The 25,233-nt window shown below is 49.0% G+C and overlaps 1 protein-coding gene across 1 annotated transcript; it reads left to right on the top strand.

Moving 5' to 3' along the window:
• Positions 1 to 17,133: 17,133 nt before the first annotated feature.
• LOC147850788 (pentatricopeptide repeat-containing protein At2g13600-like) lies at positions 17,134 to 19,832 on the top strand. The gene is made up of 2 exons (XM_087336041.1): positions 17,134 to 17,203; positions 17,307 to 19,832. The coding sequence occupies exon 2, from the start codon at positions 17,371 to 17,373 to the stop codon at positions 19,465 to 19,467; it is 2,097 nt and encodes a 698-aa protein (XP_087192167.1). The 5' UTR covers positions 17,134 to 17,203; positions 17,307 to 17,370; the 3' UTR covers positions 19,468 to 19,832.
• The last annotated feature ends 5,401 nt before the right edge of the window (positions 19,833 to 25,233 follow it).

Here is a 25,233-nt window from a genome sequence, read left to right as displayed (position 1 = left end):
TGCCGAACTCTGCCATTTTTGAGCGTTCCTCTTCGTCCGCATTTAAGCGTTGGGACACATGTTTTGCCTCCCAGGTCTGCTGAAACGCATGGACGTGGGCTTCCGCGTCCGGATCATCCCAGTATCTGGGATATTGGAACGGCATATCGTCGTCTGATGTCGGTACGCGGGCTGGTGGTGTCAGTGGTCTTTCCTCCTCCTCTGTCAGCGTCGGAGGTCTTGCCCGCTCCTCTGTCGGCATCGTAGGTCTTTCCTGTTCCTCTTTCGGTGTTGGAGGTCTCTCGACTTCCGGTGTCAGAGGTCTCTCTTCCTCGACTTCTGGTGTCAGAGGTTCCAACCTTGTCAATTCTGGTTCCGGTGTCGGCAAGGTATCCGACTCCTCGTCCTCCGATACGTTTGGGGTGTGCGGTAGTTCGTCTGCGTGTTGTATTCCCCTTCTGAATCCGATTCAAAAGCCGAAAATGCTTCAGATTTGCCTTCGCCCACTGCCAATGCCTGGAGAAGGGATTTTGTTTCCCGACGGTAACCGACGGCATCCGGCGAACCGGTGTCCGGCGACTAGATAAATAAATATATAAATATATATACATATTTACATATATAAGGAGGGCAAGTAAGGATTCAAACCTTGCACCTCCAAGTTAGGAGTCAATTGGCTTACCATTAAGCCATGCTATTTAGTTGAAATTATATTTCTATCATTGTACTTTTACATGTAAATTCTCATACATAAGAGCTAAAATGAGTGACATGGTTATCATGCACCACATGTAATACATAAGCGCCAAATGGCAAACATGCAATTTATGCATGTCTTGTACCCTCACATGCATCATATGCATGAGAGCATCTATAAAAGAGGGAAGGGGGAGGAGAAAAAACACGGTTTTTTTATTATTATGAAATTAAGAAGAAGAGATTCGTTATCAAATTGATGGTGTAACTTGTTTCTTAAATCTAAAGTTAAAAGTTCAATCAATCTCTCTCAATCGTGTAATCTCAACTTCTCTCTTTCCCAATCTATCTTAAGTACTTTCTCGCTAAAGCTTGCGCCAAAGCTTATACCGACTTTGAATTCTTCCGGTCTAGAACCTCGGCGGTTCCGCCTCACGATCCGCGCGTAGTGACGGATCTTCACGACATAATTAAGTGGTGAACCCGACGTGAAAGAGGCGGTAGGAAGGATCAAGTCGAGATTAATACTTGGAGATGGCGTCCTCAAGCAACCAAGCAGGAGAGATCGAAAGGATGATGCTAATCGTCGAGCAAATGATGAGATCTCGGGACAACGACACGAGCGTGGAGAAGGTTGTCGATCGTGTCGTAGAGCTCGAGGGCCAATTCGATGGAAGGAACGTTACGAAGTTCCTTGATGCATATAGAAGGGAGATGAATCAGAGGGACGTGTCCAAGGCACGTCAAATCGCAAGCTTCAAGAGAGTTGTCGCCAACAACATCCAAAGACGCGTCATCGAGCTTCAAGAAGGTAAGACAACATGGTCCGAGTTCGAGAAAACGATACTAGCGGAGTTCGTGACTGAAGACTCAACGAGGATGACTCGACATGCCCTGATGAAGTGGATAGAGAAGAAGAATAAGAAGATGAGCGTCTCGAGGGTGTACGACGAATTCGACCAGATGTTTAGTCGTCTTCCCAATACAGACCAAGTGTTGCTTGAAGAGGACAAGACTTTGTACTTCTTGAAGGTCGTGGACATAAAGGATAGACGGGAGTTGGGGACTCTTCTCGAAGATGATACCCAAGCAAATGGGCTCGTAGCGGACTGGATCGCGGTGAAGCGGGCATGCAATAGGCTCGACAAGCGTCGCCAATGGGTTGATGACACCGACTTGACGGGACCGACTACCACGGAGAAAGCAAGACCGCCGAAAGTAGCTGAGCCGCCAAGACAAAGTAACGTGGAAGAAAAGAAGATTGATGACGACATCATTGAAGAGCTAGCGAAGAAGTTCGAGAAGGTCACGCTAGCCAACATGAATCGTCGGGGGCCTAAAGGAAAAGAACCCTTTAGATGCGTGTGGTGCGATAGCATGGACCACATGAGAAGGGATTGTGCGAGCCTTCGAGAGGCGATTCGACAAAATATTGTATACATAGAGGACAACATGATCTGCTCAAGCGAGACTAGAAGACCCCTACGGGTGAATTTCGGAAGAGGAGGAATGAAGAAATCTATGGAGGATGCCGATGCGACCCATGTGGATGCGATGCACTATGCTGCGTCGGCCGGAATAAGAGTCGGGAAAGACAAGACTGAAGTTGCTAGAGTGGGAGCAAAGTTTTGGACTTCCGTTCTCGAATATGAGAAGAAAGGAAAAATCACATCGAACGAGGTAGAGCTTGCGGACCGAAGCGTGCAAAGCATAACCGGGTGGTCGGATCCGGTGGACGACAACACCATACTCGCAGAGGTGATGTGCGACAACCACGAGGTGTTCGTCGAAGAAAAGAGAAAGAGAATAGAAGAGCAAGGCCCATCAAAAAGACACGAAACAAGGAACGCAAAAAAGAAGGACGATGCGGAGACGAGTCGACCTTTACAAACGGAGGAACGAGAATCAAGCCGAAAAGGGGAGCCGGGCATACGAGTTGAAGAAACGGTTCGGCCCGTGAAGGTTGGTGTCGAAAACCCCGCTCGGAGGACAAGGACTATACCTACCTATAAGCTAAGGTCGGACATAGAGCAGACGACGGACCTAAAGAAGATTCTCGAAGAACGAGTTCTTGATAGCCACGTAACTTTGTCCTTGAGGGAATTGCTTGACATTACGAAGGAGTTCCATGACACGATCGTGGACCTTGTAAAGAGAAAGAGACAACAATCGGACGAGGAAGAAGAGAAGCCGCAAAAAACAAAAACGAATGCCATAACGATGGCAAGAGACGAAATCGATGAAGATATGGTGGACAGCCACTACACTCGACCTCATTGGGCACGAGCGACAACGGAGACGCCGGTGAAGATCGGGGAGAAGAAAGAGACCGTGATAGCCTTGATCGACCACGGCTCGGAGATCAACCTCATGTCAACCGACTTCTACAAAAAAGGAAGATGGCCAATCAATACAAACCACGGATGGAAGATTCGCGCGGCAACAAAGTCTACAGAGGATTTGTACGAAGCTTGTCCCAATGTCAAAGTCACGATCGGGGATGTGGAGATGGATCAACACTTCTTCGTACAAGAATCAGCGTCGCATCCTGTCATCCTAGGGCAACCTTATATCACATCATCTCGGATGGAGACCAAAGTGTTCGATAATGGAGCAGCCTTCGCACGAATAAAGAGTCTTGACAACCAAAGATCGGTCCAATTCCTAACGGTGCGAGCCAATCATGAAAGGAATCGAGATAGTCTCAGAGGCGAATCCTCGGATTTTTAGAGCGGACTATTGAAGCATGGGGCACAAATAGTCCGAGCAATCACAAGACCCCACAAGAAAGAAGAGTGCGTGGATTACAAGGAGAAGCAACATGTGTCACACCTAGTAGCACATGTAAACTAGTACTACCCGACAAGAAGCACAAGCGCCGGATACAAGAATTCGAGAAGATGCTGAAAGAAGAGAACATAATAGAAGAAGGAGAGTTCGTGACTCATATTATGGAAGAAGCCTCATTTAACGACACCATCGGCGAAATCGAGGACGTCGTGGACTTGAGCTATCTTCACAAACAACGCGTGATTTCGGTTAACTCCGTCAACATGTACGCTATCATCGATGAATACCGTCGTGGCATCTCGATGAAGGAAGCTGACATCAACACGAAATATAAAACGGTGGATAAGAAGATCAAGCCAGTTGCGGTTCCGCTACCGGAAGATAGCTGGCAAAAGATGAAGGAAGTCGCTAACGATTCAAGCTTAAGAGATCCGAAGAAGATAGGTCATGTCTTCACCAAAGAGACGAAGGGGAAGCTACGAGTTGGAAAGGAGGATTTCCTTCTCCCTGAAGAGGAGCGAATGTTTCGCGATATGCTTGAGAGACATGGGAAGGCTTTCGCATTCTTCCCACGAGAAATCGGATGCGCCGACCCAAAGGTTATAGAGCCGATGGTGATCTTCACGGTGCCTCATGTGCCTTGGAATTTAAAACCGATACCGGTTCCGAGAGCACACCTTCCGAAGTTGATCGAGCTCTTAAAGGAGAAGGTGAGTATGGGAATTCTAGAACTGTCGAATGCTCCTTATTCCAATAGGTGGTTCACGGTGCCGAAGAAGAATGGATCATTGCGATTCATCCAAGATCTTCAACCCGTCAACAAGGTGACAATTCGAAATGCCGGAATCGGTCCGAGCATGGACGAATTTGCCGAAGCGTTTGCGGGCCGGTCCATCTACTCCATTGGCGATCTCTACTCCGGATATGACCAATTCCAATTGGCGATCGACAGTCGGGACATTACGACCATGAGGACTCCGATCGGGCTTGTGCGGATGTGTACCTTACCCCAAGGCGCAACGAACTCGGTGGCTCATATGGTGAATGCCATGAATAAAGTCTTGAAGGATTGCATTTTGGACATCACGATGCCATTCTTGGATGATATTCCGTAAAAGGATGTTCGGATGAGGAGAAAGATGAATCGAAAGATAAGGAAGGTTGTAGAAAGTTCGTTGCGGATCATATGAAAGATTGCGAGAAGGTGCTTCAAAGGCTCGAAGATGCGAATTTGACATTTTCGGGAGAAAAATCCGCATTCGGGAAACCGGAGATCTTGGTGGTAGGTCACTTGTGTGGAGCATACGGCCGGAAGCCCTCGCCATCCAAAGTGAACGCAATCCAAGACATGAAAGAAGAATGCGAAAACCAAACGGAGGTTCGAAGGTTCCTTGGAGCGTGCGCGTTTTATCATATATGGATTCCTCACTACACTCATGTCGCCGAACCGTTATATGGACTACTAAAGAAAAGAATAAAGTTCGAATGGCGAGATGAGCACACAGAGGCGATGCGAAGATTAAAGAAACTGCTTCTTGAAGCTCCGGCACTAAGGAAGGCCGACTATGCCGAAGGGAAACCAATTTACGTGACCGTAGATACGAGCCCAACCGGAATCGGGTGGGTCATCAATCAAGAAGGTGAAGATAATGCGCGATATGCCGTCCGGTTCGGGGCAAAGGTTCTCAGCGAACGGCAACAAAGATATGCCCAAGTCAAGCGGGAACTTTGGGGTATTGTGTTGGCAGTGAAGACGGACAAAGATTACCTGATCGGGTCAGAAGTGATAATAGAGACAAATTGTCTCCCAATTCTTGGAATGGTCTCGGGATGTGCGACCCCAGATCTTGCTATGCTAAGGTGGATCGCCTACATCAAGTCTTTAAACCCAGAGATCCGTCACATCGCAGGGAAGAAGAACGCCATGGCTGACATGCTGTCGAGGGCAAGATTTTCAAATGGAAGTAACATGGTTTTGGAAGATGAAGATGTCGCCCTCAACTTCTTCAAGATGGCTCGATTGTCGGCGGAAGACCAGGACACGCAAACCCTCCACGCCTTCAACGAGAACGAGTACGAAGGAGAGTGGTTACTCATTGGTAGATTCCTAAGAACATTGACGGCAGATGCTTCGTTGACAAAGGAGGAGGCCCTACGAATCCGAAAGAAAGCTTACTGATACTTCTTGAAGGGAGGATTCCTTTGGCGACATCCAAAAAGAAGGACAGGAATACCACGTCGAGTGGTGGTAAAGAAAGAAGAGCAAGAGACGTTGATGACCGAATTCCACGAGAGTGCTTGGGCAGGTCATAGAGGAACATGGGTGACGTTCGAAAAGTTGACAGAGAAGTATTGGTGGCCAAGCATGTACAAAGATGTACTCCATTTCGTGTCCACATGTGAAACTTGCCAAATATATTCAAATATACGTCATCGTAATGAGTTAAAGCCGACATACCCACTCACCATTCACTTCAAATGGATGGTGGATTTGGTCTCGATGCCAATGGGAGTGGGACAAATGAAGTACTTAGCGCTGGCAAGGGAAGACTTGACAAATCAAGTGGAAGGACGAGCCTTGACAAATAAGACGACTTCAGCCGTTTGTAAATTTTTACTTGAAGATGTTGTTTGCCGATATGGATGTGTAGGGAAGATAGTGGCCGACCGAGGGGAGTTGGATGCGCACGAAGCGACGGAGCTCTTCGAAAGACTAGGCGTGAAGCTATCCCTCACGACTGCCTACAATCCGGAAGCAAATGGGAAGATCGAGCGAGGGCATGGACCTATCGTTAAAGCCATCGTACGGGCATGCAACGGTCGAGTCGGGAATTGGCCACGACTATTACCCTATGCCTTGTGGGCCGATAGAACGACACATAGCTCGGTGATAGGGTATATGCCGATGGAGCTTATGTATGGACAAAAGCCGATTATGCCCATCGAAAGGACGATCGCCTCATGGGTAGCGATACCGTGGGAGAACGAGATGAGCCGAGAAGAGTTATTAGCGGCGCGGATAAGGCAACTTGAAAGAAGACCTGAAGATTTAGAAAAAGCGCGAAAGATGATGAAGGCAGCCCGAGTAAAGAACAAAGTTCGGTTCGACAACACGCATCGACTTCGTCCCAAGAAGATTGAAGAATGGGATTGGGTTTTGGTTTACGACAGCACCCTTGACAATCAACACAATACAACAAGGAAGTTCGCAATAAGATGGTTCGGGTCGTATGTGGTGACAAGTGCCAACGATAATGCCACATACCACCTTGCGGAACTAGACGGATCAAGGTTGGCCGTACCCATTACGGGAAAAAGAGTAAAGATTTTCAAGAAAAGACAAGACAAGGATCCTGACCTCGATTACCTCGACGATGAACATAATAGGCCGGATGAAAATGAAGACATGGAGGAATCTAATTGATCATCGTAGCCGAAATCTCACTTCTTCTCTTCTTGGCACGTTGTCGTGAAGAAAACCGTCCATAAGCGGAATCGGCAGACCAAGGCGTGGGAACCGGTTCCTCACGCGCGCACGCTCCGAGTCGTACATAGAAACGAATTAGGAGGATAATTGGCGGGAACGGGCCCTAACACAAGTGGAGACAAAGACCGCGCGAACAGTCTTTTCGGTCGCGCGCGCGAGCGAAGGAACTGTACGAGTCGGCGGCGTAACTACGCGGATGCGTGAAGGACGAAGCGAATCCCTGTCCAACAGGGACAGGGAATAAAGCTGACGTGACGGCCTACTCGTCGGCCTATATAAGGAGCAGGAAAGAGCTATTGCGGGGATCTCGCGCGGAGAGGACGAAGTGCTGTCGGACCGTTTCTGGAGGCTTCTCTCTCTGTTTCCTTCCTTCTTGTGCTCGATAGCTTTCTGTGCAGGGTTCCGAGGAGGCTCGCGCTGTTTCGAGGAACGCCCGAGCGCTTCCGGCAGCACCTCCGACCTGCTACCTCCTTTGTGCGTCGAAGCGAACAGGCATCGGCATCTGTTCGCCGGCCTGTTCGGTTGTAACCAACCTGTGCCCCATCGCGGGTCGTAGTCGTGCTAGCCATTTTTCTTAATATACATATTTAGTCGTTCGCATCTGTCTGTGTCGGTGTCTGTTCGCGTTCTCCGTGCTGAAGGGCCGTGTCCCTGTGTATCCCCGGTCCTGCGTAGCCGGTTCTCCCTCTTTCTCTTCCCTCGCTTGCTCTTTGGTTCGAGACCCCCGCGGTCCCGCCTCGTTTCCACACGCACTTGCGTAATAACCCGACATCTTGGTGAACCCGACGTGAAAGAGGCGGCAGAAGAGCAGAAGATGAGGGGGTCGGATCTTGCAGAGGCCATGGCTTCGGCCGTGGATCGGATTGTAAACGCGCGCGAGGGCACCGGTGCCCTCGACAGAGCTATTGAGGCGGTCGTCGGCACGATCGGCCGGTTCGATGGGAGGGATGCCACGAAGTATCTGGCGTCCTACGGTGCAGAAATGCTGATGCGGGACATTCCGGAAGAAAGGCGTCTTGCCGGGTTCCCCCGAGTGGCGATGCCGAGCATCCATGCGGAGGTGCTCGAGGTGCGGGCGGAGAGCCGTACCTGGGAAGAGTTCGAAGGTCGGCTCCTAGAGAAATACGGGCTGGACGACGCGCTCCGGCTTTCGAAGCGAAGGTTCATGGAATGGGTGGAATCCCCGGGGAAGGAAAGAAACGCGTCGGCACTCCTCCGGGAGTTCGAGGAAAACTTTGCGCGCCTTTCGGCGCTCGACCGAACCATCCTGGACACGAGCCGGGTCTTGCTGTTTGTCAAGTCGGTCGACGAGCGGGATCGGGAGCAAGTGGGCCTCTTGCTGGAAACCGAAGACGGGCTCACAACCGACTGGGCGGCTGTCAGGAAGGTCTGTGGCCGTTTCGACAAACGGCGAGAATGGGCGGATAACGGGGCAACCGGGTCGGGCTCGGTCGCAGCAAGGAAGCTCGAACCAGCGCCACAGGTGCGAAAGGAAGAGACCCGAGAGTGGTTGGAAACTGGGTCGGCTTCGACCGGCGTAGTCAGAGGCTCGACCGGAGGAGCGGCGCTGGAGGAATTGACGAAGGCGATAAAGGACCTCCAAATCGCGCAGGCCCGAAGGGAAGGAGGCGAACCGGCTCGTGACCGACGGCCGGCGGCAGGAAACAGGTGCATGTGGTGCGATGAAGTCGGCCACATTCGGAAGGACTGCGGCGACTTCGCGGAGGCGCTGAGGAACAGGGTGGTGTACCTGTGGGAAGGACGGGTGCATGCCAGCGACACCCGAAGGGCCCTGAGCCGAAACGACGGGCGAGGTGGTATGAAAAGGGTGATGGAAGAGGCGGCGGCCCGACACGCGGAAACCGTCCACTACTCGGCGTCGGCCGGCATTCGAGTCGGGGGCGAGGCCCGAAAGGAAAGCAAAGCCGGATTCTGGCCAACGATGCTAGAAGGCCTTGCCGGTGCAGGGCTTAAAGGGGAGGAATCGGACCGTGCGGAGAAACGGGTACGGGAGATGACCGGGTGGAGCGACCCGGTCGAGGAAAAGACGGGCTTCGTGGAAGCCGCTTGCCGGAACTACGAGGCTCTGGTAGAAGAGAAGCGGGTGGGGAAACCCGGGACGACCGGGCCCTCACAACGATACGAGACCCGGTCCGGGCCGCGACGGGACGAAGCCGGCGGGGCCGGTACGCAAGATAAACCCCAGAAGGGCGGGTACCGTCTGGGGACGGAGATAGAAAGGACCACGGACTTACGAAAGGTCCTGGAGGAGCGGATCCTCGACAGCAAGGTGGAGCTGTCGTTACGGGAGGTGCTGGGAATCGCCAAGAAGGAGTTCCATGACTCCATCGTGGACTTAGTGAAACGGAAGAGGCTGTCGACGGAGACAGAACCGGAAAGACCGGTGGAAGTGCGGACGACGCACCTAGACGACGTGGCGCTGGGAGACGAGTGGGCGGAAAGCCACTATTCGAGACCACACTGGGCCCGAGCAACCACGGAAACCCCGGTGAAGATCGGCGATGTCCAGGATCCGGTGATAGCTTTGGTGGACCACGGATCGGAGATCAACTTGATGTCCATGGACTTCTATAAGAAGGGCAAATGGCCGATCAACACCAAGCACGGGTGGAAAATAAGGGCGGCAACGCGCGCCACCGAGGAACTGCACGGGGCCTGTCCGAATGTGCGAGTCAAGATCGGCGACGTCGAGATTGACCAGCACTTCTTCGTGCAGGAGACGTCTTCGCATCCGGTCATACTGGGAGAGCCGTACATCACGGCGGCGAGGATGGAGACCAAGGTGCTGGACAATGGTTCGGCCTACGCGAGGATCAAAAGCCAAGACGGGCGCCATTCGGTCCAGTTTCTGACGGTACGGCCGAACCACGAACGTAACCGCGACTCCCTCGGTTCCGAAAACCGAGAGGATTTTTAGAGAGGACTGCCAAGGCGTGGGGCCGCGACAGTCCGGATGCTCCGGGGAAACCCCACATCTGTACGATAAAACCGTGTACAATAGGTAGAAAATTTTGCTTCTCCGACAGCGGAGCATGTACGATGGTCGGCATCGCCGGCCGAGAGAAAACAAAGACGGAGGGGAGACTTCGAGCGTGCGGAGTTCTCGGCCCTGACGAAGAAATCGGTGGCGCCGTGGAGGCGGTCTCCTTCGACGACACCTTGGGAATGCTGGGGAAGGTAGTCGAAGAAGACCTTAACGAAGACCGGACGATACCGGTATGTTCCGAAGAAATGTACGAAGTCATCGCGGACTTTGGTCGGGGGCTCGAGTCGGATCGGACGGCCCGAGTTAGCACCAAGTACAAGACTGTGGACCGGAAGGTGAGGCCAGTTGCGGCGCCCTTACCGGAGGGCAGCGAATCCCGGATCAAAGGGGTTGCATCGGACCCCAGCCTACGAGATCCGGCCTGCATAGGACACACCTTCACCAACGAGACGCTCCGCGAGCTGAAGATCGGTGGGGGCGGGTTCCTACTGCCGGTGGAGGAAGACCGGTTTCGGAGGATGCTCGGAAGGCACGGGAAAGCCTTCGCATTCTCACCGGAGCAAATCGGGTGCGTAGACCCGACGATCGTAGAGCCGATGGTGATATTCACGGTACCGCATGTACCGTGGAATCTCAAGCCAATTCCGGTTCCAAGAGCTCACATCCCGAAGTTGATGGAGCTGTTGAAGCAGAAAGTTGATATGGGCATTCTCGAGCCGTCGAGCGCCCCGTACTCGAACCGGTGGTTTACAGTACCAAAGAGAAACGGATCATTGCGCTTCATTCAGGACCTGCAACCGGTCAATAGGGTGACCATTCGGAACGCAGGGATCGGACCGACCATAGACGAGTTCGCGGAGGCCTTCGCCGGGAGGTCGATTTACTCGGTCGGTGATCTATATTCAGGGTACGACCAGTTCCAGCTAGCCGTGGAGAGCAGAGACATTACGACGATGCGAACTCCCCTCGGCCTAGTGCGGATGTGTACGCTGCCGCAAGGAGGGACCAACTCGGTGGCCCACATGGTGAATGCAATGAACAAGGTGCTGAGGGACTGCATCCCGGACATCACCATGCCGTTTCTAGACGACATCCCGATCAAGGGATGCCCGGTAGAAGAGAAGGACGAGACGATCGGGCCGGACGGATGCCGGCGATTCGTGGTGACGCACATCGACGACTGCGAGAAGGTGCTGCAAAGGCTAGAGGATGCGAGGCTCACCTTCTCGGGGGAGAAGTCAGCGTTCGGGCAGTCGGAAATCATGGTGGTCGGACATTTATGTGGACCATATGGCCGGAAACCGTCTCCGGCAAAGATAGAAGCCATCTCCGCGATGAAGCCTGATTGCAGCTCGGTCACGGAAGTACGAAGATTCTTGGGAGCATGCGCCTTCTACCACATATGGATCCCGCATTACGCGCACGTCGCGGAGCCGCTGTACGGATTATTGAAGAAAGGGCGAAGATTCGAATGGCTAGACAAGCACACGGAGTCGGTCCGGAAGCTGAAGGAGGCTCTTTCGGCAGCACCGGCGCTCCGAAAGGCCGTCTACAGGAAGGGCACCCCAGTGTACATAACGGTTGACACGAGTCCGACCGGAATCGGGTGGGTCGTCAACCAAGAAGACGAGGACGGCAATCGGTTTCCGATCCGATTCGGCGCCAAGGTCCTCAGCGAACGGCAGCGAGGATACGCCCAGGTTAAACGCGAACTCTGGGGTATCGTTTCGGCGGTGAAGGCCGACAAGGACTATCTGATCGGGACGGAGGTAATCATAGAGACGGATTGCATGCCGATTCTCGGCATGGTTTCCGGATGCGCGACGCCGGACCTGGCAATGCTCAGGTGGATAGCGTACATCAAGTCCCTGGACCCGGAAATACGACACATTTCCGGGAAAGACAACGCCATGGCCGACATGCTTTCAAGGGCGAGATTCGATGACGAGGGCGGCATGGTTTCGGAGGACGAAGAGGTCGGCGTGGACTTCTTCGAGACTGCGTATGTAACAACCAACGGAACAAGCACTCCGGCGCTTAACGACTTCGACGCGAGCAAGTACGACGGGGAGTGGCTGCAGATCGGTGGGTTTTTGAAGACAATGACGCCCGATGCGTCATGGACGAAGGACGAGGCCAACCGGATCCGGAAGAAAGCGTACCGGTTCTTTCTCCGGGATGGCTACCTATGGAAACACCCGAGGAAGAGGGACGGCGCTCCGCTCCGGGTGGTGGCGATGAAGGAAGAACAGGAGGAGCTGCTGACGGCCTACCACGACAGCCCTTGGGCTGGACACCGTGGAACATGGGCTACGTTTGAGAAACTGAAGGGGAAGTATTGGTGGCCGGGGCAGTACCGGGACGTGCATCGGTTCGTGACGACTTGCGAGAGCTGTCAGATGCACTCCATAGTCCGACATCGGGACGAGCTTCACCCCACGTACCCTCCGACCATCCACTTCAAATGGATGGTAGATCTGGTGACGATGCCAATGGGGGTAGGACAGATGCGGTACCTGGTCCTAGCGCGGGAGGATCTGACGAACCAGGTGGAAGGCCGGGCCCTTCCGAACAAAACGACCGCGGCCGTATGCCGGTTCCTAATCGAGGACGTGATATGCCGGTACGGGTGCGTCGGGAAGATCGTGGCGGACCGAGGGGAGTTGGACGCCGAAGAAGCCGCGGAGCTGTTCGACCGGCTGGGAGTCCAGCTCTCGCTCACCACTGCGTACAATCCGGAGGCGAATGGAAAGGTGGAGCGCGGACACGGACCGATCGTCAAGGCGTTGGTTCGGGCATGCGGAGGCCGAGTCGGTAACTGGCCGCGGCTGCTACCTTATGCTTTGTGGGCAGACCGGACCACGCACAGTTCGGTAACCGGGTACATGCCGACGGAGCTCATGTTAGGCCAGAAGCCGATCATGCCGATGGAACGGACGATCTCCTCGTGGGCAACGGTCGACTGGAGGGACGAGATGAGCCGGGAGGAGTTGTTGGCCGCGCGCATACGACAGCTCGAGCGGAGACCGGAGGACGTGGGGCTGGCTGCGGAGAAGCTCCGGGAGGCGAGGAAGAAGAACAAAGCCAGGTTCGACCGAACGCACCAGCTCCGACCGAAGAAAATCGAAGAAGGTGACTGGGTGCTCGTCTACGACAGCAGCCTCGACAACCAGCACCGAGCTACACGGAAGTTCGCGCGAAGGTGGTTCGGGCCTTACGTGGTACGGGGCGCCAATGACAACGGGACATATCACCTGGCGGAACTCGACGGCACGAGAATGGCGATACCGGTTGCAGGGAAGCGGATCAAAGCGTTCAAGAAGCGACACGACGACGAGCCAGACCCGGTTCTCCTGGTCAGCAGTGATGAACGATCTGAAAACGAGGAAGAACCGACGGGCGAGGAATGAAGACGGGCCGGTTTTCTCCGTCCCAACTCTCTTGGCGCATACCGGAGGATGCGCGGTTAGGTGGGGGCGGATGTCGTGAAGAAAACCGTCCATAAGCGGAATCGGCAGACCAAGGCGTGGGAACCGGTTCCTCACGCGCGCACGCTCCGAGTCGTACATAGAAACGAATTAGGAGGATAATTGGCGGGAACGGGCCCTAACACAAGTGGAGACAAAGACCGCGCGAACAGTCTTTTCGGTCGCGCGCGCGAGCGAAGGAACTGTACGAGTCGGCGGCGTAACTACGCGGATGCGTGAAGGACGAAGCGAATCCCTGTCCAACAGGGACAGGGAATAAAGCTGACGTGACGGCCTGCTCGTCGGCCTATATAAGGAGCAGGAAAGAGCTATTGCGGGGATCTCGCGCGGAGAGGACGAAGTGCTGTCGGACCGTTTCTGGAGGCTTCTCTCTCTGTTTCCTTCCTTCTTGTGCTCGATAGCTTTCTGTGTAGGGTTCCGAGGAGGCTCGCGCTGTTTCGAGGAACGCCCGAGCGCTTCCGGCAGCACCTCCGACCTGCTACCTCCTTTGTGCGTCGAAGCGAACAGGCATCGGCATCTGTTCGCCGGCATGTTCGGTTGTAACCAACCTGTGCCCCATCGCGGGTCGTAGTCGTGCTAGCCATTTTTCTTAATATACATATTTAGTCGTTCGCATCTGTCTGTGTCGGTGTCTGTTCGCGTTCTCCGTGCTGAAGGGCCGTGTCCCTGTGTATCCCCGGTCCTGCGTAGCCGGTTCTCCCTCTTTCTCTTCCCTCGCTTGCTCTTTGGTTCGAGACCCCCGCGGTCCCGCCTCGTTTCCACACGCACTTGCGTAATAACCCGACAACGTACCGAAGGACGTGCGGTTTGGTGGGGGTGGATGTCGTGAAGATTTTCGGCAATAGTGTGAAAATCCCATAAAATGTACGAAATCGAGTATGAATCACATAGTACAATAATTGTGAAGATAACATTTTAAATAGATTTAATATCTAAGTACAAAATGATGGAGGTTTCGAATGCACTTTATTACACGAGAAACGGACAACTAAATGTCAAGATATGAGGGTATAAAGTTTGTAAAAGGAAAAGAGAAAATTGTGAGATATCCCACATAGGCACGACAAATACAACTCTCATCATATATAACGTGGAGCAAAAGATATTATCTTTGTGTCTATGTGTGGAGCATAGAGAGTTCAAGGTAACTTGAACTAAGAGTGGAGGTGGGCTAGCTACTCATAAAGGGTTTTGGCCAACCAAAACCGGACCGGCGATGGAGCCGGTGATCTGGCGGCAATCCGGCGACGGTATCCGGCGAGGCACCGGTAACCGACGGCATCCGGCGAACCGGCGTCCGGCGATTAGATAAATAAATATATAAATATATATACATATTTACATATACAAGGAGAGCAAGTAAGGATTCAAACCTTGCACCTCCAAGTTAGGAGTCAATTGGCTTACCATTAAGCCATGCTATTTAGTTGAAATTATATTTCTATCATTGTACTTTTACATGTAAATTCTCATACATGAGAGCTAAAATGAGTGACATGGTTATCATGCACCACATGTAATACATAAGCGCCAAATGGCAAACATGCAATTTATGCATGTCTTGTACCCTCACATGCATCATATGCATGAGAGCATCTATAAAAGAGGGAAGGGGGAGGAGAAAAAACACGGTTTTTTTATTATTATGAAATTAAGAAGAAGAGATTCGTTATCAAATTGATGGTGTAACTTGTTTCTTAAATCTAAAGTTAAAAGTTCAATCAATCTCTCTCAATCGTGTAATCTCAACTTCTCTCTTTCCCAATCTATCTTAAGTACTTTCTCGCTAAAGCTTGCGCCAAAGCTTATACCGACTTTGAATCCTTCCGGTCCAGAACCCCGGCGGTTCCGCCTCACGATCCGCGCGTAGTGACGGATCTTCACGACAGCGTTGGAAACAGCAAAGGAAGCAATCTAGCTGCACCGACTATCTGCTGATTTTTCGGGTACAAGCAGAATCGATCATTTAGCATCGACCATCTATTGTGACTCAGAGCGCAATACACCTCATTAGGAATCTTGTCTACCATGCGAAGACGAAACACATTGAGGTATGGTTTCATCATATTCGGGAGTTTGTAATAGACAAGAAGCTCGAAGTCTGAAAGATCGACACCGAGGTGAATATCGTTGATTGCTTGATGAAGCCACTCCCAGAACAACGCTTCGGAGCACTAAGGACAATTGATGGGACAACAAGCAATCGAGTAGAAGAGAGCCAAAAGAGGAGCAGAAGGTAAGTTGAAGACCGGCTCGATCAGACGAGTCGAAAAGGCAAAGTCCATAAAATTGGAATGCCAAGAGGGTGAAGATGTAGCTCTGAGCAAGGACACCGACAGGAGAGGAAATTATCGAGGGGCGAATGAACCCAAACATAGATCGAAGCTTCAACAAGGAGCACAGGAACGAGTGCATACAGAGAGTAGACAATCAATCAGAGGCCAACGTTCAGAATCGAACATGAACCGATCCACATTTGTTTATGGCAACCACACTTGGTTGGGCAACCGAGTTGGTGATAGTTGGGCGACCACATTTGGTTGGGCAACCAACCTCTGATAGCTTTTAAATTTCACGGGTTCTTTTTATCCAAATCAAGCGGTGTAGATCGTAGCACCCTCAAGCAGCGTCTGTGGCGGCAATTCCCTCTCGAGGCCGATTTATGATTTGCACATATATGTATGAACACGTGTCTATGTGTGTATGTATGGGATGATGGTCTTCATCATGGATCCATCACATGAATGCTCGTCGATGCCTCCTCTTCTCCATGGTAGCACCTCAAAGGTTTTTTTTTTTTTCCATAAACAATATGCTCCATTGGTATTAAAATTAACAATGCCAAAGGCAATCTACAAATTGTACATAATAGTTTCCATTCCACAAGTATCTATCATAAAAAAGGACCAAATATGAACGATGGCATTTGGCAAGATAAGGCTAATTATAATCCATGAAAATAGTCTCAGCCTTTGCCAACAACACCCATACTCAACATATAAAGAAATATATAAGTAAATGTGTGCGGTCCAAGAGAATACATATCTTGGTGGTAATCATACTCAACATACCCTAGCTGGTAGTGTAAAAACTCCATGTTTGCATTTGGTTCCGCATATATGAAGTTGTTCACCATCACCTGGTTGTCCACTAGGTGTTGCTATTTGGCAAATGTTTTGTACGTCAAGATCTTCTTCGGCTGCTGCAGTTGAAAAGTGATGGGTTTCCTTGGATAGCCCCCCATTTATCATCTCCCATATCGAAACAACCATGTCCTTCATCTCCACGGACATTGAAAATGTACTTGTACTTAATCTCCCTATAAAACAAGATGATCTATGTCCTCCTCACCTCACACCATCTGCTTCGATCCCCACACCATCTTCACTCAACCTTAACACAAAACAAAAATATGCTTCATTCGGTCCGCATCAACCATCTCGCCGCTTACCACCGAGGTCCTCTACAATTAACAACAAAATGAGTCTAGTGTGTTTCTCATTCCCCTCATGATCCGCTTCGCCAACAAAGTAAGTGAAAAATATTTCCTCATCCCCTCATGATCTGCTGCAGCCCTCACACGATCACCACTCATCCTCGAAGGTTTTCTTTATCCTTTGCATCAGTTTTTTTTCACTATCCTACAAAATCTTTGTATTGGATATATGGTTTCTTTTGTTTCTGTCCTGCTTAAACCCTCAAGAGAAGAATAAATAAAAGGACATATCCCTCTCTTACGGTACTTGCATTTTTAGGGTTATTTTCCTTCTTCTTCTTCGTCTTCCGCATATATTAGACCCATCTCATCACGCCAACTGATTAGGGTTTTGATTGATTTTCCTCTGTTATACCTTACCAGAGAAGCCCAGCATTTTTCAACCATGAAACACTAAAGGAAACCGTTATGAATCCATGGGTGGCGCATGTTACCTCTTGCCAGAGACAAGTTAATGGAAAAGCTCATATTTCAATCTTCCAAATCCGAGCTTTTGCATCATGATAACGGTGATGTCCTCCCAAAGATACCATTCCATGAACGACTTGCCCGTTTGAATGAGATAAAAAATCGTGGGAAAGAGAAGAAAGCTGGAAGGATACATGATCATGCGGCCAAGAAAAGCTTGATTACAAGGGATGTTTGTATTGCCACTTCTCTTATTACCAAATATGCCAAATGTGGTATGCATGAGAAAGCACTTGAGATATTCAATCAGCTTCCGGTGAGGAATACTGTGACATGGAATGCTTTGTTGTGTGGATATGCCCAAAATGGATTGGGCGAAGAGGCATTGAAATGTTTGAGACTTATGAGAGATGCAGGTGTCTGCCCCGATGAGGTAACATATACATGCACATTGAAAGCATGTGGACTCTTGGGTTCTCTGGAGATTGGTGAAGAAATAGATGTGGAGATTAGAGAACAGGGCTTGTTGCATGACGACATCATGCTTGGCAATGCGTTGGTTGACATGTATTCTAAATGTGGTGCTTTGGAGAGAGCACGAAATGTGTTTGATCAGCTTCACATGCGGAATGTTGTCACATGGAGTGCCTTGATTGGTGGATATGCTCGACACGGGTTTGGTGAAGAAGCACTGAAATGCTTCAGACATATGAATGATGCGAGGGTTCGTCCAAATGCAGTCACTTATGTTTGCGTTTTGAATGTGTGTGGCATTGTAGGATCACTGGAGATTGGTAAATATATAGATGCGGAGGTGAGAAAGCAAGGGTTATTATGGAACAATGTGTTGCTTGGCACTGCTCTGATAGACATGTATTCCAAGTGTGGTGCGTTAAAAAATGCACGAGAAATCTTCGAGAAGCTTTCAGTTCGAAACATTGTATCATGGAGTGCTTTGATTAGTGGATATGTCCAACATGGGCTTGGTGAAGATGCATTGAAATGCTTCAAACAAATGAATGATGCTAGAGTCTGCCCAAACGGTGTAACTTATGTTTGCATTCTGAAAGCATGTGGAATTGTTGGCTCGTTAGAGATTGGTGAAGCTATTCATGTGGAGCTTAGAAAGCAAGGGTTATTGGAGAAAGATGTTGTGCTTGGTAATGCCTTGATAGACATGTATTCTAAATGTGGTGTCCCAGAGAAAGCACAAGAAGTATTCAACCAACTTCTAGTGCGAAATGTTGTGAGTTGGAGTACTCTTATCAATGGACATGCACAATTAGGTCAAACTAATGTAGTTTTAAACTTATATCGACGAATGATTGCAGAAGGTATTGTCCCGAATTCTGTTACTTTCATTGTATTGTTGACAGCATGTAGTCATGCAGGTTTAATGGAGGAAGGAGAACAGTTGTTTCACGAAATGCGCGTTGCTTATTGTCTCGAACCAATACTAGAACACTACACATGTATGATTGATCTATTTGGTCGGGCAGGGCACTTTGATAAGATGAAAACCCTGATTGACAAGGTGTCATATTCTCGTTATCTTCCGCTATTCCTCACTATATTGGGCGCTTGTAGAAAATGGAGGAATGTGAGGCTAGGGAGATGGGCATTTGAGCAAGCAATTGGATTAGATGAAAGGTGTAGTGCAGCATATGTTTGCATGAAAAATATATATGTATCAGTTGGAATGGAAATTGAGTCTGAGTTAATTGAGGCTTGGAGATTAAAGAATAACAAAGCATGGAAAAATAGAGATGGAATTAAGACCGAGCATAAAGATTATCAATATACACTTGCATATGCCAAGCTCGTAGAGATTAATCAGAAACTGTTACAAGATGGATATTCCTTAGGTAAATCGGAGAATGTATTATGTTGCCATGGTGAGAACCTTGATGTTGCATGGGCCCTAATTAATACACCCAAACGCATGCCTATACATATTACCAAGAACATGCGAATTTGTGATGGTGTGCATTCTCATATATCCTTTATATCTATGGTAGAGAAGCGTAGGATTCAGGTGAATGGCGCCAGATTTATTCATATTTTTGAGGATGGCTTGTGTATGTGCAACAATCAGTATGGTATTGATGATAATTAAAATTGTATGAATGTTTTTGTGGTAGATATCAGAATGGAAGCGCCAAGATTTGGATGGTCTCTTAGTCCCAAAGATGTCTCAAAATTAAATCGGCTGGATGAGAATCCTGCTCATGATTTGAGGATTATCCACTGATTTCTTCACTATTGTTGGCAGCCGGAGTCAATTGCCATTGTCGGAGATCTCCATTACTAACCCCATTAGTATGGACGTAATGCTAAGTTAAGGTGTTAATTGTGTGTTCCAACTTCTTGACAGTAATTTGGAGCAATCATGTTTTCTTCTACAAGGAAAAGATAACATCAACCACCAATCAATGAGCTAGATGTACAAAGGGTCGCCTTTCCCTATCCTCCCAAGACTGACTTATGACTGTCTCACACTAATTGGAGGCTTTGAAAGCCTCCAATTAGTGTGAGACATCTTTCCCATTGAATTAGTTGGATGTCTCTATGATCATCTATATGACGTTACATATCTAGCAAGGTCGCGTTGTTTCTTTCTCTAAACATGCAGCCCATCAGTATGATCGTCATCATTGTGAAGTCTTCCTCTTGCATCGATACCCTCCCTTGCCGCCTTTTCACGTCAGGTTCGCCAAAGATGTCACCTTGACACATATGTGTGTGTGCTACTAGAGTTATTATATCAAGAGTTGATCTCAAAGAGATACCCCTTCCTCATGAGCTAATTCTAAATCGCAATCTTTTAGCTCAAACCTTTCCTAGCTCCGTGAAGGGGTTCATATCATTCTTCACTCTCAACTGGTCGGGCGGGGATTAAATCCAATGACACAAGGCATCATTGTTCTTTTCCTTGTAGTTGGTCATATCTATAGAACCAATTGGAGTATCGGGCATAAAGATATTTTGGAGGGGATAACTTTGTATGAAACATAATAAAAAGCGGAGCTCAATTGATAAGAGACGTGTGTTATGGGTGGGAGGTTAAGGTTTGGAGACCGGAGTCCTACTTGGATCATAGGAGATCAAGTGGATAAATTGTTGGAATGGTAGACATTATGATTAACTTTTTGCTAGTATCATGCACTAGAGAAAAAGTAGAGCGTGAAGTAGAGTGTAGTGCATGCTAAATAATAAATGAAAACATGCTCACTATTTTTATTTATAAGAGAGCCTCTCAAATCCTATAAAAGTGGAGGTCATTGTAAGGGGGACTTTTTTAGAGGAAGGTGGACGCGTTGTTGAAATCTAAAGAGAGCTCAGGTGTGCAAAACCAACAATGACAAAAGACGACATGGCCGTCATTCGTTGGGATGTTGCTCCAAAACTCTAGGATCTCCCCTTGAAGCTCTACCTACAATATTTTCTTCTCCATTTATTCCTAACTATTCTCTCTCTTTTTCTTCTTTACCACTCCATTAAACAAACTCAATTCCGACCATTGAGCTAGAAATTGCATTCACCCATAAATTTTCATGTTGCGGAAATCAAACCCGCTATGTCGGCCATAATTGACATCTCTCGTCCACCAGACGAAGCTCAAAGACAAGGCGGGATGCACCTTCTATAGAGCTCCCCTCCACGAGTGAGGGGTATATTTCTCCCCTATATATAATAATAATAATTATTATTATTATTAACATAAATAATTAAAATAAATATAAATATAAATATTTATTTTGCCCCCTCCTATGTTTGCATTCCCCCCACCTCTTGCCATGTACACATAAATACATACATAAACCTCTAGTTATAAACCGAAAATTTACACATATCCAATGAGTGTGCTCAAACTCACATTCCCACTAAAATTCTTTAAGAAACTTTGACATCCTCAAGTATTGTACCCACAAAGGCTCATCACTCTATCTCTTTAGTTCATATCCCTGTTGGATCAACTCCACTTCACACATACGTGCATAACTTCATGACAATGCCATGGGAATTATTGAGAAATAGGTCCCTTCGGATGAGAACCGAACGAGCCGAATCAGACAAGACGAGGGGAGGAACTAGACCGGATGGAATCGGATATCGGATACCGGATCAGATGGATCCAAAACAAGTCCGGCCAAATTTGGTATGAACCAGCAAGTAGGAACATATTTGTAAATATGTTCAAACGTGACCGTTGAGGTCATATTTGTAAATAGCTCGTAAGTTATATGAGTATAAATATAACTAGGGCAAATAGTGTTTTATGAGGTTGTTATATTGTTGTACAGATAGAGAGAGACAGAGAGAGCGAGAGAGAAACAGAAAGTATTTTCTATTGTAACCGTCGGTTGGCGAAGACATAGAGCTCGAGGTTGTTGCCTCTAAGTCTCGCATTGTATCCTTCCTCTCATAGTGATAGTTGGAATCTGTGGGTTCCCGTGGTTTTTCCTGATTAGGGTTTTCCACGTTGTCGTGATGTGGCGTGCTCGAGGGTGGGAAAAACCGGCGAAAAGGGGGTCAAAAATGTGCATGTGCAATGTGTGTGCACACAAAAGCGATTAATTGTGCATATGCAAAATAAAAAGGAAAAGAAAGGGTAAAAGGGAGGTATAGAAGCTCGTGCAAAAAGTAAGAGAGAGGTGAGATAAAGGGTAGGGGGGAGACATGCTATAAATTTATAGAGAATATACATATTATACAAGAAAGAGTTAGTGGGTTAGTGGATAGTCACATTGACTACTAGCTAGAGGTGCACGGTTTGAATCTAGTCTTATGGTGAAGCGTGATTTAAGGAATTTTATTCCTTTTTCATTGAAAACAAATTTGGCGACCCCCCCTTCTTTTTTTCCTATAAAAGGAGGTCGAGGGGGGGCTCATGGGGAGGGACGTTTTGGGAGGAGGAGACTATCGCCAATTTTCCTTCGAAGCTCTTCATCTCCTTATTCACCACTTTTCTTCATCTCATACCCCTTCATCCCCCCATCGCCACGTGCTCGTGAGCCCAAGCTTCGTTGGCTCGACGTTGCTCCGCCCCGTTCGTCGTTGCGAGCCCGTGTGCTTGCCGTTCGGGTGGTCGTGGTTCGTTGGGATTGGCATTTTGGCGGTGCTCGTGTGTTCGTCTTCGCCGTGTTCGGTTTTGCCTTGTCTCTAAGGGCATTTAATATTTATGTTTTGATTGAGCTTGTGGTTAACTATAAGTTGCCATTGTAAAAAAAAACCCTATTTTATAAAGGGTCCTCTTGCATTAGAATCAAACACGTATTTAACTCTTTGGTCAATATTGTTCGTGTTTCTTTCTCTCCTTCTTTCTTTATTCGTGTCTTTCTTGTACGTTCGACCGTCTTGTGACGAGGGGACCGTTTCGGGCTTGCCCATGCACCTCTCCTCCTCATAAAGGCGTACGAGCATTTGTATGTGTGTTTGTGTCTTCCTTGTACGTTCGGTCGTCTTGTGACGAGGGGACCGTTCGGGCTTGCCTATGCACCTCTCCTCCTCATAAAGGCGTACGAGCATTTTGTGTGTGTGTTTGTGTCCTCCTTGTACGTTCGGCCGTCTTGTGACGAGGGGACCGTTCGGGCTTGCCCATGCACCTCTCCTCCTCATAAAGGCATACGAGCATTTTGTGTGTGTGTTTTGTGTCTTCCTCGTACGTTCGACGTCTTGTCACGAGGGAGCGTTCAGGCGCGCCCATGCACCTCTCCTCCTCATAAAGTCGTACGGACATTCGTGTTTGTGTTATCGTCCCCTTGTGCGTTCATGTTGCGTGCTCATCTTGCTTGTACTCGTTTGGTCACTTGGCTCGTACGGTAATCTCGGAAGGTCGACGAGTCGTGATCAACGAGAGCCACCAGCCTCACAAAACAAAAGGGGAACGAGACCTTGCTCGGGAAGGGGTGGGGAAGTAGTATTGTCATAAAGCAAACCTCAGGTCTTCTCTATCCCTTGAGTACTCCCTAGTCTGAGACCCCCGTGGTCCCGCCCAAGTAACACATGCGCGCGAAACTTCGCGACGACGTTAACATCTGGTGTCATCTCATTCTGTGTAAGTGCATTAATCTTCATTTCCGTATTGTTTCGGAGACAAAAGACCAAATAAAATCGATGCCGCGAACTAGGAGGTGATGCACATGAAGACAACAACATACATTCGATGCTTCATCGACATGAGCATGTACAACAACTTCAACGAAGAAAGTAAGGCCCATGTGCTTTGGGAGAAAATCGGCACCATGCTGGAGAGCAAGAACGTCGTAAATCGGGTTCCGATATTCCGGAAGTTAGTGAGAGTCTGATACCAAGACGGATCCAGCATGGTAAAGCACATGAATGCATTCCAAGGGCTAATAAACCAAACAACCTCGTTGGAAGTACCTCTAGCCGACGAGGTACTCGCGTTGTTGTTGCTCGGTTCCTTCCCAGATAGTTAGGAGATGCTAGTTGTCACTTTGGGCAACGCCGAGCTGGAACCGATCCGAAGGCCTTGGTTACGGAAGATGACCATAACCGGGGAAGAGGCCGGAATCAGAGTCCATAGAACTGGGACAAATCAGGGACAATGTCGAAGTCAAGTGGGAGGCTCACCTGCATCTAGTGTGGAAAGCAGGGGCACTTCCAGAAGAATTGTCGACACTTCCGGAAGGAGAAAGGAACCGACAATGACGACTCAAAGAAGGGTCAAGATTGGAGAAGTTTGGATCGGAAAGTTTGTATCTGACACTACTGGTGAGTTGTGGCACAAGAGGTTGTGTCACGTGAGCTAGAAAGGGATGAGAAGACTTTCCGAAGATAAGCTCATTCTTGAGGTGAAAGACGTGCAACTTGAAAGGTGCACCAATTGCCTGGTCGGCAAGCAGACCGAACCTCTTTCCGGTCGAGACCACCGTCAAGATGGAATGCACCGTTGGACCTTGTGCATACCGATGTATGCCAAGTGGACACGAAGTCACATGCCGGATCGCAGTACTTCGTGACGTTCATAGATGACCACAACTGGAAGCTATGGGTCTCACCATGAAGATGAAGGATCAGGTATTGACCATCTTCAAGGAGTTCCATGCGAGGGTGGAAAGAGAAACTGATTGGAAGTTGAAGGTAGTTCGAGCCGACAATGGTGGAGAGTATCAGGGGTAGTTTGAGGAGTATTGTCGGTCAAAAGGAATCCGGCTCGAATTTACCGTGCCAAAGACGCCAGAGTTGAACGGATTGGCCAAAAGGATGAGCCAGACTGTGATGGAGAGAGTCTGGAGCATGTTGGCACATGCTAAGCTGCCCAAGATGTTTTGGGCTAAGGCACTAATGACAACAACGTACGTGATAAACATATCACCCTTAGCGCCCTTGGACGGAGACACACCGCAGAGAGTATGGACCAATAAAGACATGTCTTACCGGCACTTGAAGGTGTTTGGTTGTCTTGCCTACGTACATATAACAAAGGACAAGAGAGAGAAGTTGGACCCGAAGTCCCGGCCATGCATATTCCTTGGATATGGCGATGATGAGTTCGGCTACCGGGTGTAGGACTTGGTCGACAACAAGGTCTTTCGGAGTCGAGACATAGTCCTCATGGAAGACAAGACCATTGCTGACTGGGAATCAGAGAAGAAGATAGTGGACTTCGAGTCGACGGATAGAGATCATGTGGCAGATGCAAGGATACATCCGGTTGGAAGTCGGATGTCAACTGAAGACCGTGATGAACCGGCCGGATTCGGACAAAGAACTGGACCGACCGAAGAAGAATAAGACATCGGAACTGGACAAGACCCCGAATCGGATTCGGATGAAGAACATACAAAGGAGTCGGTGGTTGAAAACCAAGGACAGAGATACCCTCTAAGAGACAGGAGGGCCCCCTGGAGATTCC

Source organism: Azolla caroliniana, unplaced genomic scaffold (assembly GCF_043228905.1).
Source record: "Azolla caroliniana isolate FFs.n. ecotype wild unplaced genomic scaffold, voAzoCaro1.0.p SCAF_20, whole genome shotgun sequence".
NCBI classification, from domain to species: domain Eukaryota; kingdom Viridiplantae; phylum Streptophyta; class Polypodiopsida; order Salviniales; family Salviniaceae; genus Azolla; species Azolla caroliniana.
The sequence above is the reverse complement of the archived record's forward strand: the minus strand, read 5'-3'. Positions and strand labels throughout refer to the sequence as shown.